Source organism: Motacilla alba, chromosome 9, assembly GCF_015832195.1.
Source record: "Motacilla alba alba isolate MOTALB_02 chromosome 9, Motacilla_alba_V1.0_pri, whole genome shotgun sequence".
Lineage (NCBI taxonomy): Eukaryota > Metazoa > Chordata > Aves > Passeriformes > Motacillidae > Motacilla > Motacilla alba.
This window is the reverse complement of record NC_052024.1, coordinates 24,308,962-24,330,283: the sequence shown is the minus strand read 5'-3', so window position 1 is coordinate 24,330,283 and position 21,322 is coordinate 24,308,962. Positions and strand designations below refer to the sequence as shown.

At 53.3% G+C, this 21,322-nt stretch overlaps 1 protein-coding gene across 4 annotated transcripts in view; it reads right to left on the bottom strand.

Annotated features, from left to right (window-relative positions):
• Positions 1-5,297: 5,297 nt before the first annotated feature.
• Positions 5,298-21,322, bottom strand: part of VEPH1 (ventricular zone expressed PH domain containing 1) — a 58,358-nt gene continuing 42,333 nt past the window's right edge. For 3 of the 4 annotated variants that reach the window (XM_038145839.1, XM_038145838.1, XM_038145840.1), the window contains 5 exons: positions 18,919-19,058; positions 16,832-16,966; positions 12,379-12,496; positions 7,205-7,341; positions 5,298-6,311 (listed from right to left, as the gene is read on the bottom strand). In XM_038145839.1, the coding sequence (XP_038001767.1) occupies positions 6,075-6,311; positions 7,205-7,341; positions 12,379-12,496; positions 16,832-16,966; positions 18,919-19,058 (767 nt within the window). In that variant the 3' untranslated portion in view covers positions 5,298-6,074. The remainder of the gene's footprint in view (positions 6,312-7,204; positions 7,342-12,378; positions 12,497-16,831; positions 16,967-18,918; positions 19,059-21,322) is intronic. The other variant, XM_038145841.1, reaches the window with a different exon arrangement.

Genomic DNA, 21,322 nt, shown 5'->3' with positions numbered 1-21,322 from the left:
GCTCTGGCGAAGTCCAGCTGAGCACTCTGCAGGGCTGTTTCTCCCAAGCCACGTTTTGGGATGCAGCGATGGCTGAGGGAGTGAGAGCTGTATAACCTCACACTCCAGCCCAAGTGAAGGAAGGATGTCTCCATCACAGGCCCGTCGGGGTTTAGGCTGCCCAAACAATCTGTGAGTGTTGAACAAGCTGCTGGAAACCACTGGTGGACAAAAGGCATTTCTGGCATTTTTGGATTTCATGTCAAGCTGAGTTCCCTAACCCAAAACGTAATGATCAAAACGAGGTGCACCTCTCTGGACTTCTGCAGCGACCAGGCCTGGTGGGAACTGTGGCTGTAAAACATCAGCACCAGCCCACAGGTGTTAGTGCACACTGTGCTTCCATGGTTTCCCTGGTGCTGGCCTTGTCCTGCTCCCTGCTGGCTGGCAGAGGGACACAGAGGGACTTCATGGAACCGGCAGCTGTCCCTGGAAGTGTCCCAGGCCGGGCTGGATGGGGCTTGGAGCACCCTGGGACAGTGCAAGGTGTGGGACAAGGTGGTCTTTAAAGTCCCCTCCAACCCGAACCTTTCTGGGATTCTGTGACTCTCTGAGCTGAGGCAGAGTCACGGACAGCTGGAAAAACAGACTCTGCTGTTGCCTAAACACCACCTGCACCAGAGCAAAGGATCCTCACACTCGTGTCCTTCAAAGCAAAAACAACACCCTGGTCACGAATGTTTTCCCTCGGGCTGGAGGCCCCGCAGCTGAGCCAGGCTGGGCCCTCGGGGCCTGCCTCTGCCCTGGGACACGTGGCCTCCTGCTGCTGTTTACCCCCAAGGAAACCTGCTCCCACCCAAGGAAACCTGCTCCCACCCTAGGACAGCCTGCTCCCACCCAAGGAAAACCTGCTCCCACCACTGGCAGCCTGCTCCCACCGCTGGCAGCCCTGCAGCCTTTGCCGGGAGCGCGGGTGGTGACGCACGGTTATCCTTTACAAACCCTCCAAACAAAACCCTCTCACGCACACACATCTTTTCCACAAAGAGCTGCCAGTGAAAACCAGGGATTTTTGCTCCTAACCCGGAGGCATTGGCGTTGCTTCTGTCATCCTGGGTTTGCAATGACCTTTACCACGCTCTGGGTGGTGCAGCCACATCCAAGGCAGTGGCTGAGCGGTGCCCAGGGGTGGCCGTGCTGCCACTGAGCCCAAGGAGCCACCTGCTGTGGCACGGCCAGCAAAGGCATGGCCTGGTTGGGAAGGACCCTGGGACCCGGTGTCCCCATCCATCCCCTCTAGGACACGCAGCCACCAAGGTCCACGCTGATTTTCCTGCTGAGGAGGAGCCGGAAGGGAAGGGCAGGGGCGGAGATCAGGAGGCAAATCTTGGCTCTCAAACAATAGCTATTGTGTAAATGTATTTTTACTTCTGTCCTAAAAAAAAAACCAAAACCAAGTGATTTCGGTGTGTCCTAAAAGTTGCAGTTACTTAAATGCCAGGATTTTTGTGGAATCATAAAAGGGTTTGTGTTGGAAGGGACCCAAAGACCATCTTGTTCCACGGGCAGGGCCATCTTTCACTGTGCCAGGTTTGTGCAAGCTGCAGGGCTGGAGAGTGGATATCCAGAGAAGATGGACACAACATTCATATTACGGTGTCCACATCAGTAGAAGCCAATAAATCTAAATCTTTTGATGTCCTGAGACAGTGTGAGAGCTGTTATGCTGCCTGGGGGATGTCCTGGAGGGGCTGGGACTGGGATCTCTGGGGTGGGACAGAGACCCTGGGCTGGGGCACTGGGGTGCCAGGTGGGGGTTCCAGGTGGGGCCAGCCAGGGACATCCGTGTCCTGGCAAAACCAACCCCAGCACAAACTGTTTTGAGAGCTCCAGGTCATTTCAGTGAAGCAGTCAAATGAATCAAGTCTGATTTTGCTTCTTTCTTCGCCTAATTAGACAATGGGGAGATTTATGGAATAATTGAGCCAACTCAATGTAGCTGTAATTTGACATCTAATTAATCAATGTCCTGCTCCTTCACAGGTGCAATATAAACCCTTCCTAACTGCTGCAGGCATGTCTCTATTGTTTCTGTGGAAAAAAAACCCCAATCAAACCCCATTTCTTGTTTCCTCCTGCCACTGGAGCACAGAAGCTGCAGGAATTCTGTCGCTGTCCCCAGACAGCAGAAGTGACCTTGCTGGGTGGTCCCATCCCCCTGATCCCACGGGATGGCCTCGGTGCAGGCTGCTGGAGGCACAGCTGCCTCCTGATGCTGCTAAAAGTCTGGGAAGCAGCTCTTCTCACCAAAACACCCCTGGCTGCCAAGGGGGTGCTGGAGGTCTGTCAGCGGGGAGGGAGGGATTGTGTTCCTGCAGCTGGCCGAGCCCGGGGAGTGCAGGAAGCTGCAAGGGACACGCAGGGATCCAAGGAAAATCCTGGCCCTATTAGAGTTAATAGGAGTTTTGCATTTGACCTCAGCAAGGTCAAGGATTTTACCCAAGGAATATTAGTCATCAGCATCGGGATGAATTAGAGGACTTGTCAACAAGAAGCAGGCAAGGTTAGTCCCAAGGGTGGCTGAGCTGGGAATTGGAACGGCTGGAAAAATAATGTCCAGCTTATTCCATTTATCCCCGTGCTGCGTGCAAGGCCTGTGTGCAACACCTCAGCGTTCCTCAACTGCTCTGTCCCAGCCCAGCAGACACGCTGGGGAACGCTTTGGTTGGGATGGAGAGGGGAACTGGGGGGTAACATTCCTCGGGAAGCTTCCTGGAGCCGGGCTCAGCTGTCACAAAGCAGCCCTGGCACAGCCTAGGTTCCCATTTCCAGGAAATCCCATCCAGCCCGAGTCCCACTGGCAGCAGGGGTGCAGCCCAGCAGGTCCCTGGGGTTGTGTGGGCTGCAGGCAGCTGGAAGCCAGCGCTGCTCCCACCCTGCCAGGGGACAGCTGCTGCCGTGCCGAGGTGACAAAGGCCGAGGTGTGAGCCAGCCCTTCCCTGCCAGAGCCCTGGGATCGTTCCCAGCTGAGCCCAGTTGGTTTGGGGTGTTCCTGAGGCCACACACTCACCCAGACTCGGATCCCTGAAGGATGGGGCACGGGAGTCACATCGGCTCTTCAGGAAAACATGGATCATTGTCCTTGCAGAAACCTGCTCGTATGGGAAGCGGGAGCCAATTTTTGCAGGATTGGTTTCCTAGAGAAGCAATGCTGATCTGTGAAACCTGGAGGGTTTGGAAATTGCTCACATTCGGGAATGAGCAGGGCGGGATTTTGGGTTGGTTTAGGTTAAACCCTGAAGCTGGGTCTGTGCCCCCAGGCTGTGGAAGGGACTGGGGCTGCTGGTTTGCACTGGGAGCTCTCTTCCACGGCAGAGTCCTGGAGCTGTGGGCTCTGAGGAGGTGTTTGCATCCAGCCCTTCTTCCAGGATGCGCCCAAGGACCCTCAGTGAGCTCTCAGTGCTGTCACTGCCAAGGACCAGGACAGCTCCTGCAAGGATGAGCAAAACAACAGAGAAAATACTGCACCATCAGTTCCTGGTGGATATTTAAATCCAAAATGTTTCGGATACTTAAATCCAAAGTGATTCAGATATTTAAATCCAAATGCTGTGGATGCTTAAATTCAAAGTAGCTCGAATATTTAAATCCAAAACATTTTGGATATTTAAATCCAAACTGTTCTGACACATGTTGTTTGAAAAAGAACCAACAAAATCTATTTATACATTTGCTTGAGAAGTCCCCTGCTCTCATTCGACACTGCATTGATGATCTCTGTGTTTCTCCTTTTAGGAGGGTGACTGGAAGAAGCTGCCAGCTGAATTTCTGTTTTATTTTCCTCCAAGTTTTAATTGAAGTCAGGAGAAGTGTGGCTGGGCTCCCTATTTTAGGGAGTTATTTCCTGGCACGGCAGCCGGGGTGCCTCTGCCTCCAGAGCAGAGCATTCCACATTGCTCCCATCAGGCTGAGAGTGCCTGGTGACAGGCCTGGGGACAGCAGGTGACACAGAGCTCTGCTGGTCCCACACACGAGGGGCAGCACGTTGGTGACACCATGACATCAGAGGTGGCAGGCTGAGGCTGGGCTCCGAGGGCAGCAAACACAGAAGATTTGGTGTGTAAAAGCTGGTTTTGATGGCCAGCTCACCATTATCACTGAACTCAGGGTGGATTGCAGGGTGTGATTCTGCAACTCAAGGCAATACATTCCAAGTTCTCACCTATGAATTGACTTCATTCCCCACGGACTCAGTGGTTTGTCCTGAGGGCAAGGTGAGGATTTGTTGGTGCAGGTGTTGAAGATTAAATGCATGAAATCTCCTTTCCTCCTCTCCCAGACCTCCTGTGGAATTCTCCCATCGTGTGTCCATCCTCACCCTTGCCCTGCTGCTCTTCCGTGGTGGGCTTCCGTATCTTCTGTGGCTAAATTTGGCTTTGACAAGGTCCTTCTGATCACTTTGCCACATTCCAGGATCTGACACCCATCCCCGTGTTTCAGTTGATGCCAGGATTTTCCGGAACCTGAACATTTCACATCTTTCCCAAGAGCTTTGGGAAGTCTGGAGCCAGTTTTGAGGTTTTTGGTTTTACTCCTCACTCTGCACTCCCTGTGCTGAGCCCACCTGTGGCCTCAGCACCTTCCTGCAAGTCCTCCGAGCACCACTGTCCCCTGGGGCCACCGTAAGGGGAAGAGATTGAAAATTATGGGGAAAAAAGCCAAGCAGGGGAACGCAGAGCTCCCCAGGAGTGCAGACAGCCCAAGAGGAGAAAGCAAACAGCCCTTTCAGTTCAGCCTCGTTTCCCTTTCCCTGGCTGGGGCACTTCCTTGCTCCAAGGTCCAGGGTTTCTCCCCAGAGGTTTGGGGGTGTTTGGGTGGGTCAGGCTGAGAACCCCTCTGTGCAGCTGCCAGAGGCCTGGGCAGCAGAGCTCAGGCACCCCAGTGCTGCCAGAAATTAATATTTCCTCATTCCAGTTTGGGTAAACGCTCATTCCCAAACACTGGCATCTCACCTGTCAGGAGAACAAACAGCAGGGCTCTGGCAGCCAGGGACACTCGGTGCTCCAAGGACAAACATTTGCATTCCGTGGGACAGCATTCCCAGCTTCGAGCCAGAAACCTGTGCAGCAGCCACTCCACGGGAGCAGCAACCAAACCCTGGCAGATCCCTCAGACCCCACTCCCTCCACCCCCTTTCCAGCCTCCTCCTCCTCACACACGGCACAGCCAGACTGGGGAAGGCCAGGAACATCCCTGGCCCTAGTGGAAGGTACAGGAAGAAGCAGTTTTTTCCTCATTTTTCCACATTTCCAGCAGCATTTTTTTTTTTGCCAAAGATATATTTTGCTAGGTTGGAAAATTTCAAATTTTATTTCTACTCAGCCTTGCCTGATCTCTGAGCTCATTTCATCACTTGCAGGCTTCTCGTTCTTTTTTTGCCCACCCTTTTTCCTTTCAGTCTCTTCTACAGCACTTCCTCCACTTTGGAATCATTTGAAAGTAACAAAGAGAATCAAACAAACTGGGGATTTTCCAGATTTGCAGACATTTTGAAAAGTTACAGAATGGAGAAGAGAATTAAAAAAAAAAAAAAAGGAAAACTTTAAAATTACATTTAAAGCAGAGCAAAAGCAGGAAAAAGAGGGAAAATCAAACCAGTTAAATATTTAAAATTCTTTTCCAGCCATACAAAATCTTTCAAATTTCCCTATTTAAACCTGAAAGCAGCAGCACGGACACAAATAAACAATAAAAGGACAAAGTCCACTGGGATTAAATAAGGAAAATTAACTTTTAACATCGAGTTGATTGAGGAAAGCAGAAAGTCCTCACTCCTGGCATTCTCTTGGCAGTGTCAGACACCTGGTGCACCTCAGGCTGGGTTTCTAACCACATTCCCTGGCCGTCAGCACATCAGGCTGAAGAAGAGCCCCTGGATGTCCCCAGGGAAGGTGGCAGCTGCTCCTTGGGGCAGTGTCCCCATGGTGGGACATTGTCCTGAGCCTCTGCAGGCTGCTCCCTGCTCGCCGTGCCTGCCCCGCAGGCTCTGGGGTGTCCCCGCGGTGCCACCCGGGCAGGGTTTGGTGGCCCTGGGGTCACAGGTAGGTGGTGGCCTCGCGGCTGTGGCGCTGGCGGGCCTGGGCCACGGCCACGTTGAGGCACTGCAGCCACTGCTCGGCGTTCCTCTCGTCCTTGGCCTTGAGCACGTAGCTCCTGCTGTCCGTGAAGATCTCGAAGGCCCGCGGCAGGCTCCGGTCCCGCCGCTTCTTGGCCACCACCTTGACGCTCTGCACCTTGCTCAGCTCGATGGGGCACTCGTCGGGGTCGTCCTTCTGCAGCACAGGGGACAGGGCAGGGTCACCCGGGAGGAGCCGGGCCTCACAAACTGCTCAGGGCTCTTGGCACCGTCCCGGGCCGGCTCGGACAGGGCCTGGAGCAGCCGGGATGTGTCCCTGCCGTGGCAGGGTGGCACTGGATGGGCTTTGAGGTCCCTTCCAGCCCAAACCACTCTGGGATTCTACGAACTCATCCTTCTTTGTGGAGATGTTCCCAGGTGTCACCAGCTGCTGCTGCCACATCTTGTGGCTGCCCCGTCCCTGGCAGTGTCAGAGGCCACAGGGCTTGGAGCAGCGTGGGACAGTGGAAGGTGTCCCTGCCATGGCAGGGGCATGGAATGAGTTGGTCTTTATGCCCCCTGAAAATTGGGGACCCGGCAGTGACAGCTCCTGGGCAGCACTCTGGCTGCCCTTGCTGTCCCCTGCCATGCACTTTGTGAGTGGGAAAACGACCACAGGCAGAGCTGAGGGGTGACAGCCTCTGGGAAAAGCAGAACAGGCAGAGCTGAGGGGTGACAGCCTCTGGGAAAACCAGAACAGGCAGAGCTGAGGGGTGACAGGCTCTGGGTAAAGCAGAACAGGCAGAGCTGAGGGGTGACAGGCTCTGGGAAAAGCACCACGGGCAGAAGTGAGGGCTGCAGCCCCGGGAGCAGGGCAGGGAGCAGGGAGCAGAGGGAACAGCTCAGGGAGCAGGGCAGACGTGAGCAGGGCAGACGTGAGCAGGGCAGACGTGAGCAGGGAGCAGGGCAGACGTGAGCAGGGCAGACGTGAGCAGGGAGCAGGGCAGACGTGAGCAGGGCAGACGTGAGCAGGGCAGATGTGAGCAGGGCAGATGTGAGCAGGGCAGATGTGAGCAGGGCAGATGTGAGCAGGGCTGCTCCGTGACTCACGGATTTGCCCCTGCGGAACAGCAGCTGGTTGCCAGCCAGGGTGAAGTAGCGCGTTTTCCACCTCTTGATGAACTTCCAGCGGACCTGCTTCTCCTTCAGCTTGCCCTCCATCAGGGGCTGCCCGTCCTGGTTCACGCCTGGGGAGGGGAGCACACGGCCAGGGTTAGTCCTGCCCTCCCTGCTCCCCAGCCAAAGGCTGTGCCGTGCTGCAGGAAGGCTGTTGTGCCTTCCTCATTCCCCCAGCCTCCAGCACTCAGCTCTCACTTCACACAGACAGCTCAGCCCTCAGCCACGTCCTGCTGGAGAGGCTGAGCAGATGGAGCTGACAGCTCACACCCCTCTCCCATCTCTTCTCCTACTCCCTCAGCCATCCCCACCTCCTCCCCACCACTGCACCTCCCATTGCTCCTCAGCCCTGCAGTACCCATTTCTGGCCTTGGGCACTGCCAGGGATCCGGGCAGCCCCAGCTGCTCTGGGCACCCTGTGCCAGGGCCTGCCCACCCTCCCAGCCAGGAATTCCTTCCCAGGATCCCATCTAACCCTGCTCTCTGGCAGTTTAAAGCCCCGATATCTCCTAGGGGTCTCTTTTTCCTTTCTCTTCTGTCTTTACATCGATGGCCGGCTCACAAAGGACCAGATAGACCGGAGGGCAGTGCAGGCCCAGGCAGTCTGAGCAGGGATGTGTTTGGATGGGGTGTTTGCCTTGGAGCCCGTCCCAGCATCTGTCAGAGGGGCAGTGATCCCTGGCTGGCTCCTCTCCCAGCCCCCCTGTCCCTCTGGCACCGCTTTTCCTTGAAAGCTTTCACTGCCATCGGCAGCTCCTGAGCCCAAAGCTGCCCAGGGTGCCCAAGTGCCACCCCAGGGAGTGCCAAAGGCTTTATGGCCTTCTGAGCACCCAGCCCCTGTCTGGAAGAGGGCAAACCAACACCAAGAGAAGGCATCAGCTGTAGATAAAGGATGTGTCCTTCCCCCCAGGCTGTTTTCCTTGGCAGCGAGGCTGGCGGGGGGTGCAGTGTGCACTCGTGCAATTTCCTCAGGAAAGACCATAAATATTTCTGTCTCTGCAGGCAGGGAGCGCTTGGAAGGAGATGGATGAATGAAAAGGGGGTTGGCAGAGCCTCAGAGCCGGGGGGAACTGCAGCCGTGATTGCCACGGCGGGAGCAGGCCGTGCTCTGCTCCACGCAGCCGCTTCAGCCCCGACTGCACAACTTCTCTGGATATTTTTGTGCCAGCACCCATCACAGCACCCAGCCTGGCATGGGACAGAGTAAAGCAGAGGGCTGCTTTCTCCCTGTATAAATACTGCCACTGCAAAAGGGGATACATTTCCCAGGAGGCTGGTTTGGGGCTGCACCCTCTCCCCCCACGCTCTTTAGTGGGACAGATCCACACTTTGGTGTCCCCCGTACTAAAAACTTTGTAATTTTGTTAAATATTGTTCCCTGCCTGGCTCCTGGTTCCACAGGAACATCTTCAACCCCATTCCAGAGCCATAGGAACAAGCTTCAACCAAACTAAGAGGGGTAAAGCACAAAAGGCTCAGGGACCAGATGACAGCGAGATAGTTCGTGGTCAGGAGCACAACATGAGAAGGGAAGTGAATGTGCAATTTTGGCCTAAAGTGAATTTTTATGGCCAAAATCTTTCAAACCCAGGATTTGCTAAGAAATGTTGATCTCTCCAAGGAGCCAGTGGCTTTGGGCAATGCTACCAGAGGACTTCTCCTGCGTATCCACAAAGGAGCCCGGGGGAGTTCTGGTGGCAGCTTCCAAAGTGGCCGTAATGAATCCGATGCCAGCGTGTCTGAGGGGCTGATTAGGAGAGAGAGATTCAAGCAAGATAAGAATAAAGCTCTTTTCCAATGTTTTTCTAAGTCCTTCTGCTTATTTTCCTTGCGGTTGACTTCACAGAATCCCAGAATAGCTCAGCTGGAAGAGAGCTCGAGGGGTCTCTCCTCCAGCTCCAAGCAAGGTCACCCACGGGGTCAGACCGGGCTGCTCGTGGATTTATCCACGTGGGACTTGAAAAATCTCCACAGCATCGCTGGGCAAGCTGTGCCAGTGCTTGATATCCTCATGGTGGGAAAGCTTTCACTCACTGGGAACAATTCCTGCCCACTACCCCCTCTAAATCTCTCCCCTTTCAGTTTGAAAAGGTCATGAAATATCCAAAGGTCTTGAAACACCTATTTTTTCTTAAATCATCTTAATATAGACACACTGACTCCAGTTTAACCCCGAGTAGTTCCCGTTGATGTGTCTGTTGGAATTTTCTACTTTCCATCCTGCTTTCCTTGCAGAACTACAACACATCCAGCTCTAAGTAGTTTGGGTACTGAATAAAAAGTTAAAAACCCCTCCAAACTCTTCCAAGATGAACTTGAGACAGATAAAACCCAAAGCTTTAAATCTTGAATTTGATGAAACATAAAATCCTCCACAAGAATTCATGAATGATCTCAGTGATAATAAACCCCTATGAACTTGAAAGAATGGAATGTGTGGCAGATAAATGCAATTAACCTCGGGGAATATGGATTCACTCTCTTCCATTAATCACCACGTTGGGTTTTGCTGAAAACCTGGAAGGAACACATCGCTGGATGCCACTTTTTATGATTTTCCAGTGAGGATTAGAGCTGGGCTCCTTCATTTCTCTGGATAGCTGGCACTGCAGCAGGGGGATGAATGTATTCCCAAGGTAAGGTGGCGTAGGCTTTCCCAGGGAATTGCGGTTTTCCAGAGGAATTCCCAAACACCCTCAGTTTTTCCCCAATCCCAAATCCTTGCCCGTGGCTCCTCTGCAGCCCCCAGGGATCCCTGCCTGTCTTTGTGAGCTTCCAGAGGGGGGAAGGAGCTGGAATTCCCTCAATTCCCTCGCCCTCTCCGTGGTTTTGCGGAATGTTCTGTGCAAGAGCTCGTGGAGCCAAACTCCCAGTCCGGGGGGTTGTGCTGGAATGAGGCTCCCAGCAGGCAGCTTGTCCCAACAGGAGGAATCCTGGTGCTTTCCAGCCCTCCAGGTGCCTGGTGGCTGTGCTGGGATGGAGCACAGGACGGTGTGAGCTGCTGCTCCTCCCCTGAGCCCAGGGCAGATCAGCAGGGTTTGTGGGAATGCTGCTCCTCAGAGCAGGAAAAGCCAATCCAGGGTGATTTAGCAGCACTTCTGGAGAAGTGTGGCTGTACAAGACATGCTTTGGCACCAGAAGAATGCATGACAAGGAGTCAGGCTTTCTCCAATTGTCACTGTGGGTGCAGCAACCACTTTGCTTCAGCTTAACTGGCTCTTCCCACACAGGATCAGCTTCCAGCCCCAAAATGCCTCCCAGCTACAGCCAAACAGGAATCACAGAAACGTGGAATGGTTTGGGCTGAAAAGGATCTCAAATATCATCTCACTCCACCCCTGCCATGGGCAGGGACACCTTCCACTGTGCCAGGCTGCTCCAGCCCCAGTGTCCAACCCGGCCCTGGGCACTGCCAGCCCCAGCTGCTCTGGGAATTCCATCCCAAGGCAAGGCCAGGGCTTTAAGGCAGTGTTTGCCCAAGTCTGGAGGATAAATGGCATCTTGCACCACGGCATCCAAAAAATGCAACAAATGAAGCAAACCCAGAAGACAATAACAGAAAAAAAAATGCCTCTGAATTCCTTCGGTTGCTAAACAGAATTGCTGAGAGGAAGAAGTTGCTTTCTTGCCTCTCAAAAGTATTTCAGATTTGAAGGGGTCTTTCACACTCTGGAATGAAAATAAAAGGTTTCACAGCCTTTAAATTCCTTACCAATCCAAGGAGACCTCCACATCCTTGCTTGTGTCAGATCCTACAAACCCAGAGAGACCCTGCAGGGTCTCCCACTCTGCCACGACCCTTCCCAGCTGCCACAGCTCTGCAGCACCAATACAAAGGTGGAGTTGTCACTCCCTGAAAATTTTTATTCCACTGAGCTCCCCTTCCACGTTGCCTTGCTCAGCTTCCACGTGACCCATTCAGGGAATTTACTTTCCTGGTTTTCTAAAGGCCTTTGGAGCTCAGAAGCAAATCATGATGCTCACAATGAGCCTTTCTTACAAAAATTCTTTTAAAGTGAGACAAGGAGAGCAACTGCTGATGAAAAGGACAGTTACAGCCAGGAGAGCAGGAGTGAGGCAAGGCTGGACTGCTTAAATGTCTCTGGAAATTCAGACCAAAGTTACTTCATAAAGCTTTGACATTTTAAGCAAGAGTCTCGTTTTCCTCATCGCTCAACATCCCTGACGCGATGGAAACCACACTGAGAGCTCTGTGGAGATGAAGTTTTAACTCAGAGCAGGTTTCTGTCCTGGTCCTGGAGTCCCATGGGAGCTGAGGAAGGAGAAGATGCTCAAACAGGCATGGAGTGAGCAGGGGCAGCCCAGCCTGCAGCAGCACTGGCCACTCCTGCAAGACTTCCTAAATTCGGGGTTGATGCAGTCTGAAGAGACACTAACTGTTAGAATAAATCTCTGAAACAGCCAATTATTCAAACACTTGGCCAAAATAGTTCAAATTCTTGGCCAGGAGTGGTCAGGCTTTCACGGAGTGGCAGAAAGCATCTGAGAACAAGATTCCTCTGCCTGTCAGGATCTGGCACTGCTGGCTGCCAGAGAGCTGCAAAAGCAGGGCACCAGGGGCTCACACCTGGGAAAAAGGCTGGGCTTTCCCATCTCCCACTCACCCTCTTTTCCACTACAGCTGAAGTCTTCTGCCTTTATAAGACTTAATCCCGTGTCCCTAAGGAGATGTGCACTGTGGAGTAAATTATATTAAAGCAAATAATTCTGAGAGTGAAGAAAGCAGGACCCAGGTGTTGTTTCTGTGCCAATGTGCCCTGACTTGTGGCACCTGGGTGGGCTCCAGAGGAGCTGGGACGTGGCCCAAGAGATGCAATCCTGTATCTGGACACTGGAGGATGGGTGCAGAGCCCTCCCACTCCCAGGGCTCAGTGCAGATTTGGGGTCGTGTCCCTCTAAGCACACACCAAATCAGGTCTGGGCCTGACTCCCTCACCAAAGATGAGTTTAATGGAGAATTCCAATTAAAATAGCCCCTGGAAAGTTTGGTTTCCCCTTTCCCCACCGTGGCCAGACACCCAGCATGACCAGTGAGCTCCACCCCAGGCACTGCAGCCCCCAGTGACAGAGGCAGCACCCCTGCGTACCTGCTGCCTTCTCGGGGTTGTTGCACATGAAGCACTGCCAGGCTCCTGCCTCCTCGCTGTAGCCAAACAGATCAAAGAACCTCACTTCCTCCAGCTGCATCTGGATGCTCTCCAGCTCCTGGCAGGGACGAGAGAAACCAAACCCATGAGCTGGAGAAGCACCGGAACCCCAAATCCAGAGGGACACGGGGGGTCCTTCCCACGTCTCCTGCAGAGGAACAAGGGGCCAGGGCACTGAGCTGGGCACTGAGCTGGGCACTGGGCTGGGCACTGGGCTGGGCACTGAGCTGGGCACTGAGCTGGGCAGGACAGGGCACTGAGCTGGGCACTGGGCTGGGCACAGAGCTGGACACTGAGCTGGGCACTGAGCTGGGCACTGGGCTGGGCACAGAGCTGGACACTGAGCTGGGCACTGAGCTGGGCACTGGGCTGGGCACAGAGCTGGACACTGAGCTGGGCACTGAGCTGGGCACTGGGCTGGGCACAGAGCTGGACACTGAGCTGGGCACTGAGCTGGGCAGGACTGGGCACTGAGCTGGGCACTGGACTGGGCACTGAGCTGGACACTGAGCTGAGCAGGATTTGGCACTGAGCTGGGCACTGAGCTGGGCAGGACAGGTCTCTCTCTCCACCAGCAGTAGCAGCTGATCCATGAATTATGGATTGGGGATGGTCTGGGATTTGTTTTTCCTCTTCCATACCCCTGTCAGCAGCCTGGCCCAGCACTTTTCCCAACAGCTGAACCACCTTGGAGCACGAGAGTGATGAGGACAGGCTGAGGGAGCTGGAAGGGGCTCAGCCTGGGGAAAAGGGGGATCAGGGGGGCCCTTCTAGCTCTGCACAGCTCCTGACAGGAGGGGACAGCCGGGGGGGTCGGGCTCTTCTTCCAAGGAATAAATGACAGGACAAGGGGAAATGGCTCCCAGCTCTGCCAGGGGAGGCTCAGATTGGATATTGGGAACATTTCCTCACAGAAGGGCCTGCCCAGGGCAGTGATGGAGTCACAGGAAGGATTTCAAAGCTGTGGGGATGTGGCACCTGGGGACATGAGCCAGTGGTGGCCTTGGCAGAGCTGGGGAAGGGTTGGACTCAGCTGGGAAGGGATGCACGGGCTGGGAAGGGATGCAGGATTCCAGCCTTGCCAGGCAAGCTGCAGTGAAGGAGAGGGAGCAGAGCACAGCCAGTGCCTTGTCCTGTCCCCAGCTCCTGCTGTGGCACCTTGGGGGACACAAGATGGGCAGAACAAAGGCACTGCAGTGCATGGGCTGGGCAGGACACGGGGACAAGGCTGACAGAAAGCCTGGGAGCTTCCCCATCCCGGGAGAAAATCTGGTGGTGGCTGCCATGAGGCAAGTCCAGCCTGAAAGAGAGCAAATCCCACTGAAACATCAGTGCAGAAACCTGCCTGCTCCACTCGGCACTCCAGCACGCTCGAAATAACCTGCAAGGAGCTGCTTACTTCAGGAGGGAAAAGCCTAATTGGAGAGGAGAGATTTCTCTCATCACCCTGAAAAGCCCAGAGAGCCCCTTGTGCCAGCGTGGCCCTTCCTTCTGCCACTGAACAAAAAGGAGAGAGGAGAACAGAGCGACCCAGGGCCCCAAAATGGTAATTCTGCTCTCAAAGGCTGAGCAACAAAGGGATCCCCGAGGGCATCACATGGGGCCAGGAAAGCAGCCGCCACCTCGGGGCTGCCACCGGGGAGTGGCACAGAGGAGCCAGAGAGCTCAGCCAGCTCCCCGGGCTGGGCACGCTCAGGGCTTTGATAAGGAGCTCTGCAGAGCCCAGGCAACCTGGGAGGATCCACATCTGGAAGTGCTTTGCTGCTGGCACCTCTCGAGCCGCGCTGAATGAACAAATAAATGTTTTCTGTGGCACGGAGAGGCTGCCCAGCGGAACACAGCGAGCTCTGTGTGAGCCGGGCCCCGCTGCAGCTCCAGGGGTCACCACAGCTGAAGGCATTGCTCAGAACTCAGTCTGGAGTGAAGCACTGATGTCATACATTACTCTCCAGGTTTGAAAAGTGCTTTAGAATCCATATTGGAAAAAAATGATCACTTCCCACTGTGCCAGGCTGCTCCAGCCCCAGTGTCCAGCCTGGCCTTGGGCACGGCCAGGGATGCAGGGGCAGCCCCAGCTGCTCTGGGCACCCTGTGCCAGGGCCTGCCCGACCTCCCAGCCAGGAATTCCTTCCCAATATCCCATCCCACCCTGAAAAAGCATTTCAGACTCTGCTAGAACACATTGCATAAACTTAGTCTCAAATACAGCAGACAATGCCTTTGCATCAACACACTTCAAGCCATTGAAAATTAGAAGTGCTGTACTTGATGAAGCAGCACACCCCCGGAATTTTGCTTCCTGGACTACTGGCAGAGGAACACCACCAACAAATACAATAATTTTGTCCAATGATTCACATTGTCTGAAGTCCTGTTAGCAGTGAGAAGAACTCCTGAGATGACAAATTGCAATTAGAAGCTGAGGAAAGTAAGGACTACTCATGCAGGGAATGTTCCAGGCAGATTTTTTTGGAATTGCAAAAGCTAAAGAAAACCTTCTTTATGGCAGTCCTAGTCCTCATTCCCAGAAAACTGAATGGAAACTGCACTAGAGACAAACTCAGGCTCTTGGTAGGAAACACAACCAGAACAAGCTCTGGTTCTGTGTTAATAAACAAAACCAAACCAGAAAGTCAATGCAGCAGCAAAGAGCAGAGCCCGGGAGGGGACCTGCAGTGCCAGAGCAGCTCAGGGGGTGCCAGCTGTCCCTCTGTCCTCAGCCTCCAGGGCTGCTCCCTGCTCCAACCCCTGCTGGATCCCCAACCCTGCAGAGACCAGGATCCCCCTCCCAGCTCTGCTGCTGTGGGAACTCGGAGGTGTTGGAGTTCTGGATGCTGAGAATCTCAGCCTTTCTGTGCTGACAGACTCTGACCCCCAGGAGAGCACTGCAGTGACCTGAGGCCGTGGAGAAGGATCCCAAAATGGAATGATGGAACTGGGATTGTGGGTGTGGAGTTTGAATAGAAGTGTGTGATGTCACAGGGTGGGAAACTCAGAGTTTAAGGGTTTAGAATGTAGTAATATATATAAAGCAAGATGGAGGTTTTAGGTCCTTCTTCTTCACCTTCTTCTCCCTGGGTTTGGGTGGTTTTGTGTCATTGGATAAAAAGTCCACACTGTGGGGCACAGGTGGTTGGTTATTGGGTTAAAAGCAAAAATAATTGAGGTGTCATTTCTTAATTGGACAGTTTATCCTTAAAAGGCCTTGCAGAGAGAAAGATGGGGCTCCATTTTTAGTTTGTGAGAGTGAAGTGCTGCAGAACTCAGGGTTTGTGAGACTGTGACATGGATGAGAACTAACAAACATCTGAGTCCCGACAAGAAATATCTCACACATTTAATCCCCACCCTGGCAAAAAACAGACCAAGACTGCACCCCAAGATACTGCCATGGAGTGAGGAAAGCTCCCCAGACAGGCTGGACTCCTGCAGCTGAGCAGGGCCAGGGGTGTGCAGCCCTGCAGATGCCCTGAGCTGGACCGGTGCCCACACCAGCTCTGCCCTGAGCTCTGTGCTCCCCCAGACCCTGCACACTGCACCAGCTCTGCCTTTGGGAGAGTGGAGCTTGCCAGGGGCTTGAGCTGAGCCTGTGCTGAGCAGCAAAGCTGCTCTAAAGCCTCTGGATGAGCCAGGCCTGGGTTCAACAGCAGCTCAAATCCTTAGCACAGCTCCTCTGTGTGTGAGTAAAACTGGCCCCAAAACTGCTCTCAGATGGGGGGGTCCCCCACTCCTCTGAGCCCCAGCAAAGTTCCCACTTCTTCACCACACTCTCCTGGGAGTTCAGAAGGTGTTCCCAACAAAACTCTGGTTTTAAATCAGCCATAGTCTTGGTAATTTAATCCTATTCCACCAGACATCCTCATGCCCACAATATTCTCAGAGAGAGTGTTTTAAAATCATGTTTGACAACTCATTTCATCCAACTGAGCTGGATGGAGATGCTCAGGAATAAATAGATATTTGTTTTCCAATCCTACAGTGGCCTTTTCCAAGCAGCTGATTAATAGCTTGGAAAGAGCACTCACTGAAATCCTGGAGACAGAAAAGAGCTTTGGGCTGCAATCCCTTCAGCTGATGGGGGTAACTAATGGCACATGTGCAGACAAATAACTCCATAAAATCCAGGGCTGTGTTTAGCTGGGTGAACTTCCAAGGGCTGCCCAACACCCCAGAGCAGCAGCTAGGCTGAGCCTAGAGCTCCAGACTGAGCAGGAGCAAACCCAGCTGCAGCATCCCTGCTCTCCATGCCATGGCTCAGTTCAGTGGAGGGGTGGGGAACCAGCCTGGGCACCTTTCAAACACAGCACAAAACACCCCTGAACAGAGAAAAGGTTCCAAAGGGCAGGGCCAAGTCCTTCTGCTCTTTTAATCAGTGAGGAAAATAAGCCCTTACCTTCTGGTGCGGGAAGGTGGACTGGACCATGGCAGTCTCAAAGCTGTGCGTGCCCTTGAGCTGTGTCTTCTCCCACAGCGCCTTGAGGAGTTGCACAGAGCTGCTTTGGGTGGACAAAGGTTCTGCAAACAGGCTCTGCAGGAAACGTTGGGAATGATTTCAGGTGTTTTTTCACTCAGGTGTTACTAAAGAGCATCTTGTGCTCACACTGGGACAGCCAGGAGAACAGCCAGGGGTGAGCCCAGCTCTGCCCAGGGAGTTCTGATGGATCCATGGGCTCACAACTGGATACAACACCAAACATCCCGTTTCCTCTGGGGCTTCTGAAGTTTGTTGCACATCCCACATTCTCTCAGGTCTGAGGATTCCCCTTGTATGGCCACTGCACGGCCTGGTTCTGTATTGAAATGTGAATTATCACCACACAGAGACCTGGGGGAACTGCATCCCCTGGGAAAACCTGGCATTTCCAGCCAGAGGGAGGAGGTCCCTCACACCCTGACCTGGGGGAGCTGCATCCCCTGGGAAAACCTGGCATTTCCAGCCAGAGGAAGGAGGTGCCTCACACCCTGACCTGGGGGAGCTGCATCCCCTGGGAAAACCTGGCATTTCCAGCCAGAGGAAAGAGGTCCCTCACACCCTGACCTGGGGGAGCTGCATCCCCTGGGAAAACCTGGCATTTCCAGCCAGAGGGAGGAGGTGCCTCACACCCCTGCAGGGCTGGGGGAGTTTGGAGCTCCTCCAGGTCTCAGTCCTCGAGCAGCACGAGCAGAGCTTGTGAGTGCCCTGCACAGAGAGCAGGATGAAGCACAGGAGGGAGAACTCCACAGGACATTCTCAGCACAGACTGCAGCAGGTTTCAGCTCCTGAACAGGACAGGATGCCACCTTGCTGGGTGGGTGCTGTCCCCTCCAGAGCTCCCTGAGGCAAAGGACAGAGGGGCTGCAACCTGCTGGCACAGTGAGTGACCCTGGCATTCCAACAGCCTCTTTGTGGCATCTCTGCTCACACAGGGAGTGGAACAGCAGCACTGTGGCTGGGAACATTTGTGCCTCTCCTCTATCTCCTCCGTGATCTTTTAATTAAAGAATGCATTTACACGCAGGAGCCAAGATAAGAGTGCACAACAAATCTGATTTTCCATACTGCAAATATTTGATTTCACAATATGGGCAATGTCCTTCAAACGTGGGATTCCTGGAGGGACTTTCTCTCTCCTCTGTCTGAGCAAACCCATCCAGCCTAATCCTGCTGTCCTGCACTAATAATGTCCCAATTTCTATCCAAGAGTTTTGAAACACAGTAGAACTCTCCATTATTAACTGACCAGTGTTCTTGAAAAGTATTTATTTCTAGGAAAACACACAGGGCAGAGCAACTCAGGCTGTTCCATCCACAGCATCCCTCACTGTGTTAATTTTGGATAAATCCTGGGTGTTCCCAAGGCTGCCTTAGGATGGGATGAACTGCAGTGAAAGGCTCTCGTGTGTTAAGAACTGAACATTGTATTTCAGCTCAAACCCCACCTGTTGCATCTTGAAGTGTGAATGTAGGGGTCTCTCTTAAGTTTCACACTATTTGTAACCTGTTAGGAAATTCCACACTTGTGCAAGTGCTGGGCTGTTCTTGGAAGCAAAATTAAACACGGGAAAATCACCTGAAGGGTGGTAGAACAGCACTGAGAGATTTACAAATTCTGCTCAGTCCAAACCTCTGCAGTAAAGCCCCAGTGGGTTCTGCTCCTCCAACCTCCTCCTGCAGCCTTGGGGTTGGTGCTGCTCCCCTAAAATCCACTGCCAACTCCTGGCTGCTTCCAAGGCCCCTGGAAGTTCTGCCTGAATAAGAACAATATGCTTTGGTCCCACTTTTTTATCCCCAGCCCGTCTGAATTTGGGGTATTTAACAGAAATATAAAAACTTATAAAGCACAAAATAACTCCAGCCCAGTGGAAGGAGTTCCTGAGGGACCACAAGGGTCACACATGGCTGTGAGCTAGAGGTGCATGTAATGAGTTTAACCACAAAACACTCTTGTCCAAGGGGCACAGGAGCAGCCCAGAGGGGGCCCTGGCTGGTGTGGCCCTCACCTGCTGGAACAGGAACATGATGTGGATCCAGAGAGGAGGCTGCTGGCTCACCAGGGTGAAGCTGGATTTGCTGTACAGGCAGTAGTGGCCCTTCAGGGGACAGCTGAAGAACAGCTTTGCCACACAGCTTTGAACAGTATCTGCAAAGACACACATGGCATGTTAAAATCAGCCACAAAGCAGAGAGGAAACTCAGTGCCCGTGCTGGGGTGCCAGAGCCACGTGGGAAAACATTCCACTCAGGATTTGGGGCACTCCTGCAGCCAGCAGGGCACTGATGTGTCTGCACCCTTAAAGAAGGCGAGAAATTCAGTGTTCAGTGCTTCAGATGTTACCCAGTAACCCTTTAGTGCCAAATGCAGGAGGGGCAGCACAGCCCAGCCAGGCTGTTCATAGCCTTTGTGCTTCCTGATGTGTTTGGGATACCAAACCAGCAGGTCCATCCCAACTGTGTGTCCCTTATCCTATTTAAACAGCTTGTTGGAAAACCCCTGCCCTAGCAGGCCCCAGCCAGGGGGGGCTGACACTTGTGGGATCCCTGCTCAGGCGATGGTTTGAAATGGAAATGGAGCCCTTGAGATGCACAATTCTGCTTTTGGTAACTATTATAGATCATGGAATGGTTTGGGTTGGAAAGACCTCAAAGTCCATCCAGCCCCACCCCTGCCATGGCAGGGACACCTTCCACTGTCCCAGGTGCTCCAGCCCCAGGGTCCAGTCTGGCCTTGGGCACTGCCAGGGATCCAGGGGCAGCCACAGCAGCTCTGGGCACCCTGTGCCAGGGCCTGCCCACCCTGCCAGGGAACAATTCCTAATTCCCAGTCTCCCATCCATCCCTGCCCTCTGTCCATGTGAAGCCATTTCCTCAGCAGACCCAAACGGTTTTGTCTGAGGATGCTAAAATGGTTTCCCCTTGCCAGCTTCTGGAGGTTTGCTCCCAGCCTCACAGCCACCTGACCTCTCTGTAGCATTTCTGGCAGGTTCCAATACCCCACTTTTAGATTTCCTGCATTTCCAGTGACAATCTGTGACACTGACACTGTGTCCTGGCAAGGTACTCTTTTGTAGCTCTGGTAAACTCATTCCTCACATGTCACACCTTTACACAAAATCCTGAACTTATGACATTTCCCTCCTATGCGTTCACATCTTGATTAGATGGAAGATGTTAAAACCAAGCACTTCAAGCCTGTCTGTTGTGGACACACAGGCTGCCTCTGCTCTTGTCAGGAGATCCAGGAACCCTCTCTGCTTACTCACGTTTTCTCCAAAGCCACGACTCATTTTTCCAGTTAGATTTTCTTTGAGCATTTTCTTCCTCCCCCCTTCTCCCCACGGTGACTCACCAGGACAGCAAGAGACTGAGTCACATCCCTGCGTGGCTGGCCCGTGAGCAACACACCCCTGCAGGGAAAAACGGGGCACAAATCCACTTCTCCTGGATTAGGGCATAAAATGCACACACTTGGATTACTGGCTATGGGGAAAACTTGAGTTTCATTGCCCAAACCTGCCAGTGCTCGTGTTCACTGTGGCAGAGGGGTTTGGGAAGCCAAAGGGGTTAATTAGAGCCATCCTGGATCCTGGGGCACATGAAAGCACACTGTGACATTTCCAAGGAGGCTGCTGACAGATGCTCCTCCAAACTGCAGACCCCTCACAGATGCTAAAATAACCTTCACTCATGCACTCAAGCAGAAATCAGGCTTGGCCTGGGGCCATGTGTGTGAAAAGTTGATGTTTCAAGATGGGAAATTACTCTTAGCTAAAAGTGACCCCAAACCACGATGAAGAGGAGCAGGCAGCTTGTCCTTCCTCTTCCCTGGAACACAGCCATTACTGTCCCAGTTACAAACACATGGACTGACAAAAAACCTGGGAGCAGAAGGGGCAGGGCTGCAGCCCCTGGGGAGAGAAGGCACCCAGGTAGGATCTGTTTGATGGGCTGGGAAGGACATTCCCAAATGCTGCAGATAAAAAATGGCAAAGGCTCTATGGAGAAGCTCCTGAGGAAGTGCTTAGCAAGGTTTTGTGGTGACACTGAGGAGCACGTGGAGGCTGAGGACACGTGCCAAAATCAACGGCAGCGCCAGAGCAGAGACCTGGCTGGCTGAGCACAAAGTTCCTGGAAAACTGCAGCACTCATTTGTCACTACCACTGCAGAAAGCTCCTTCCCAGACGATCTCCCAGGCTCTGGAATGAGCCGAGCAGTTCCTCAGGGCTCTGTTTGATGTGCTGGGTTTGGCACTGGCTGAGCAGCAGCCCACGTTTGCTACGTGCAGCTTTCAGCAGCTCCTGATGAACCACCAGGATCCACCTCTGACAGGGAATATCAGTTATTCCAGTGTCAGCAGAACCATGGAATCATGGAGTGGCTTGGGTTGGAAGGGACTTTAAATATCA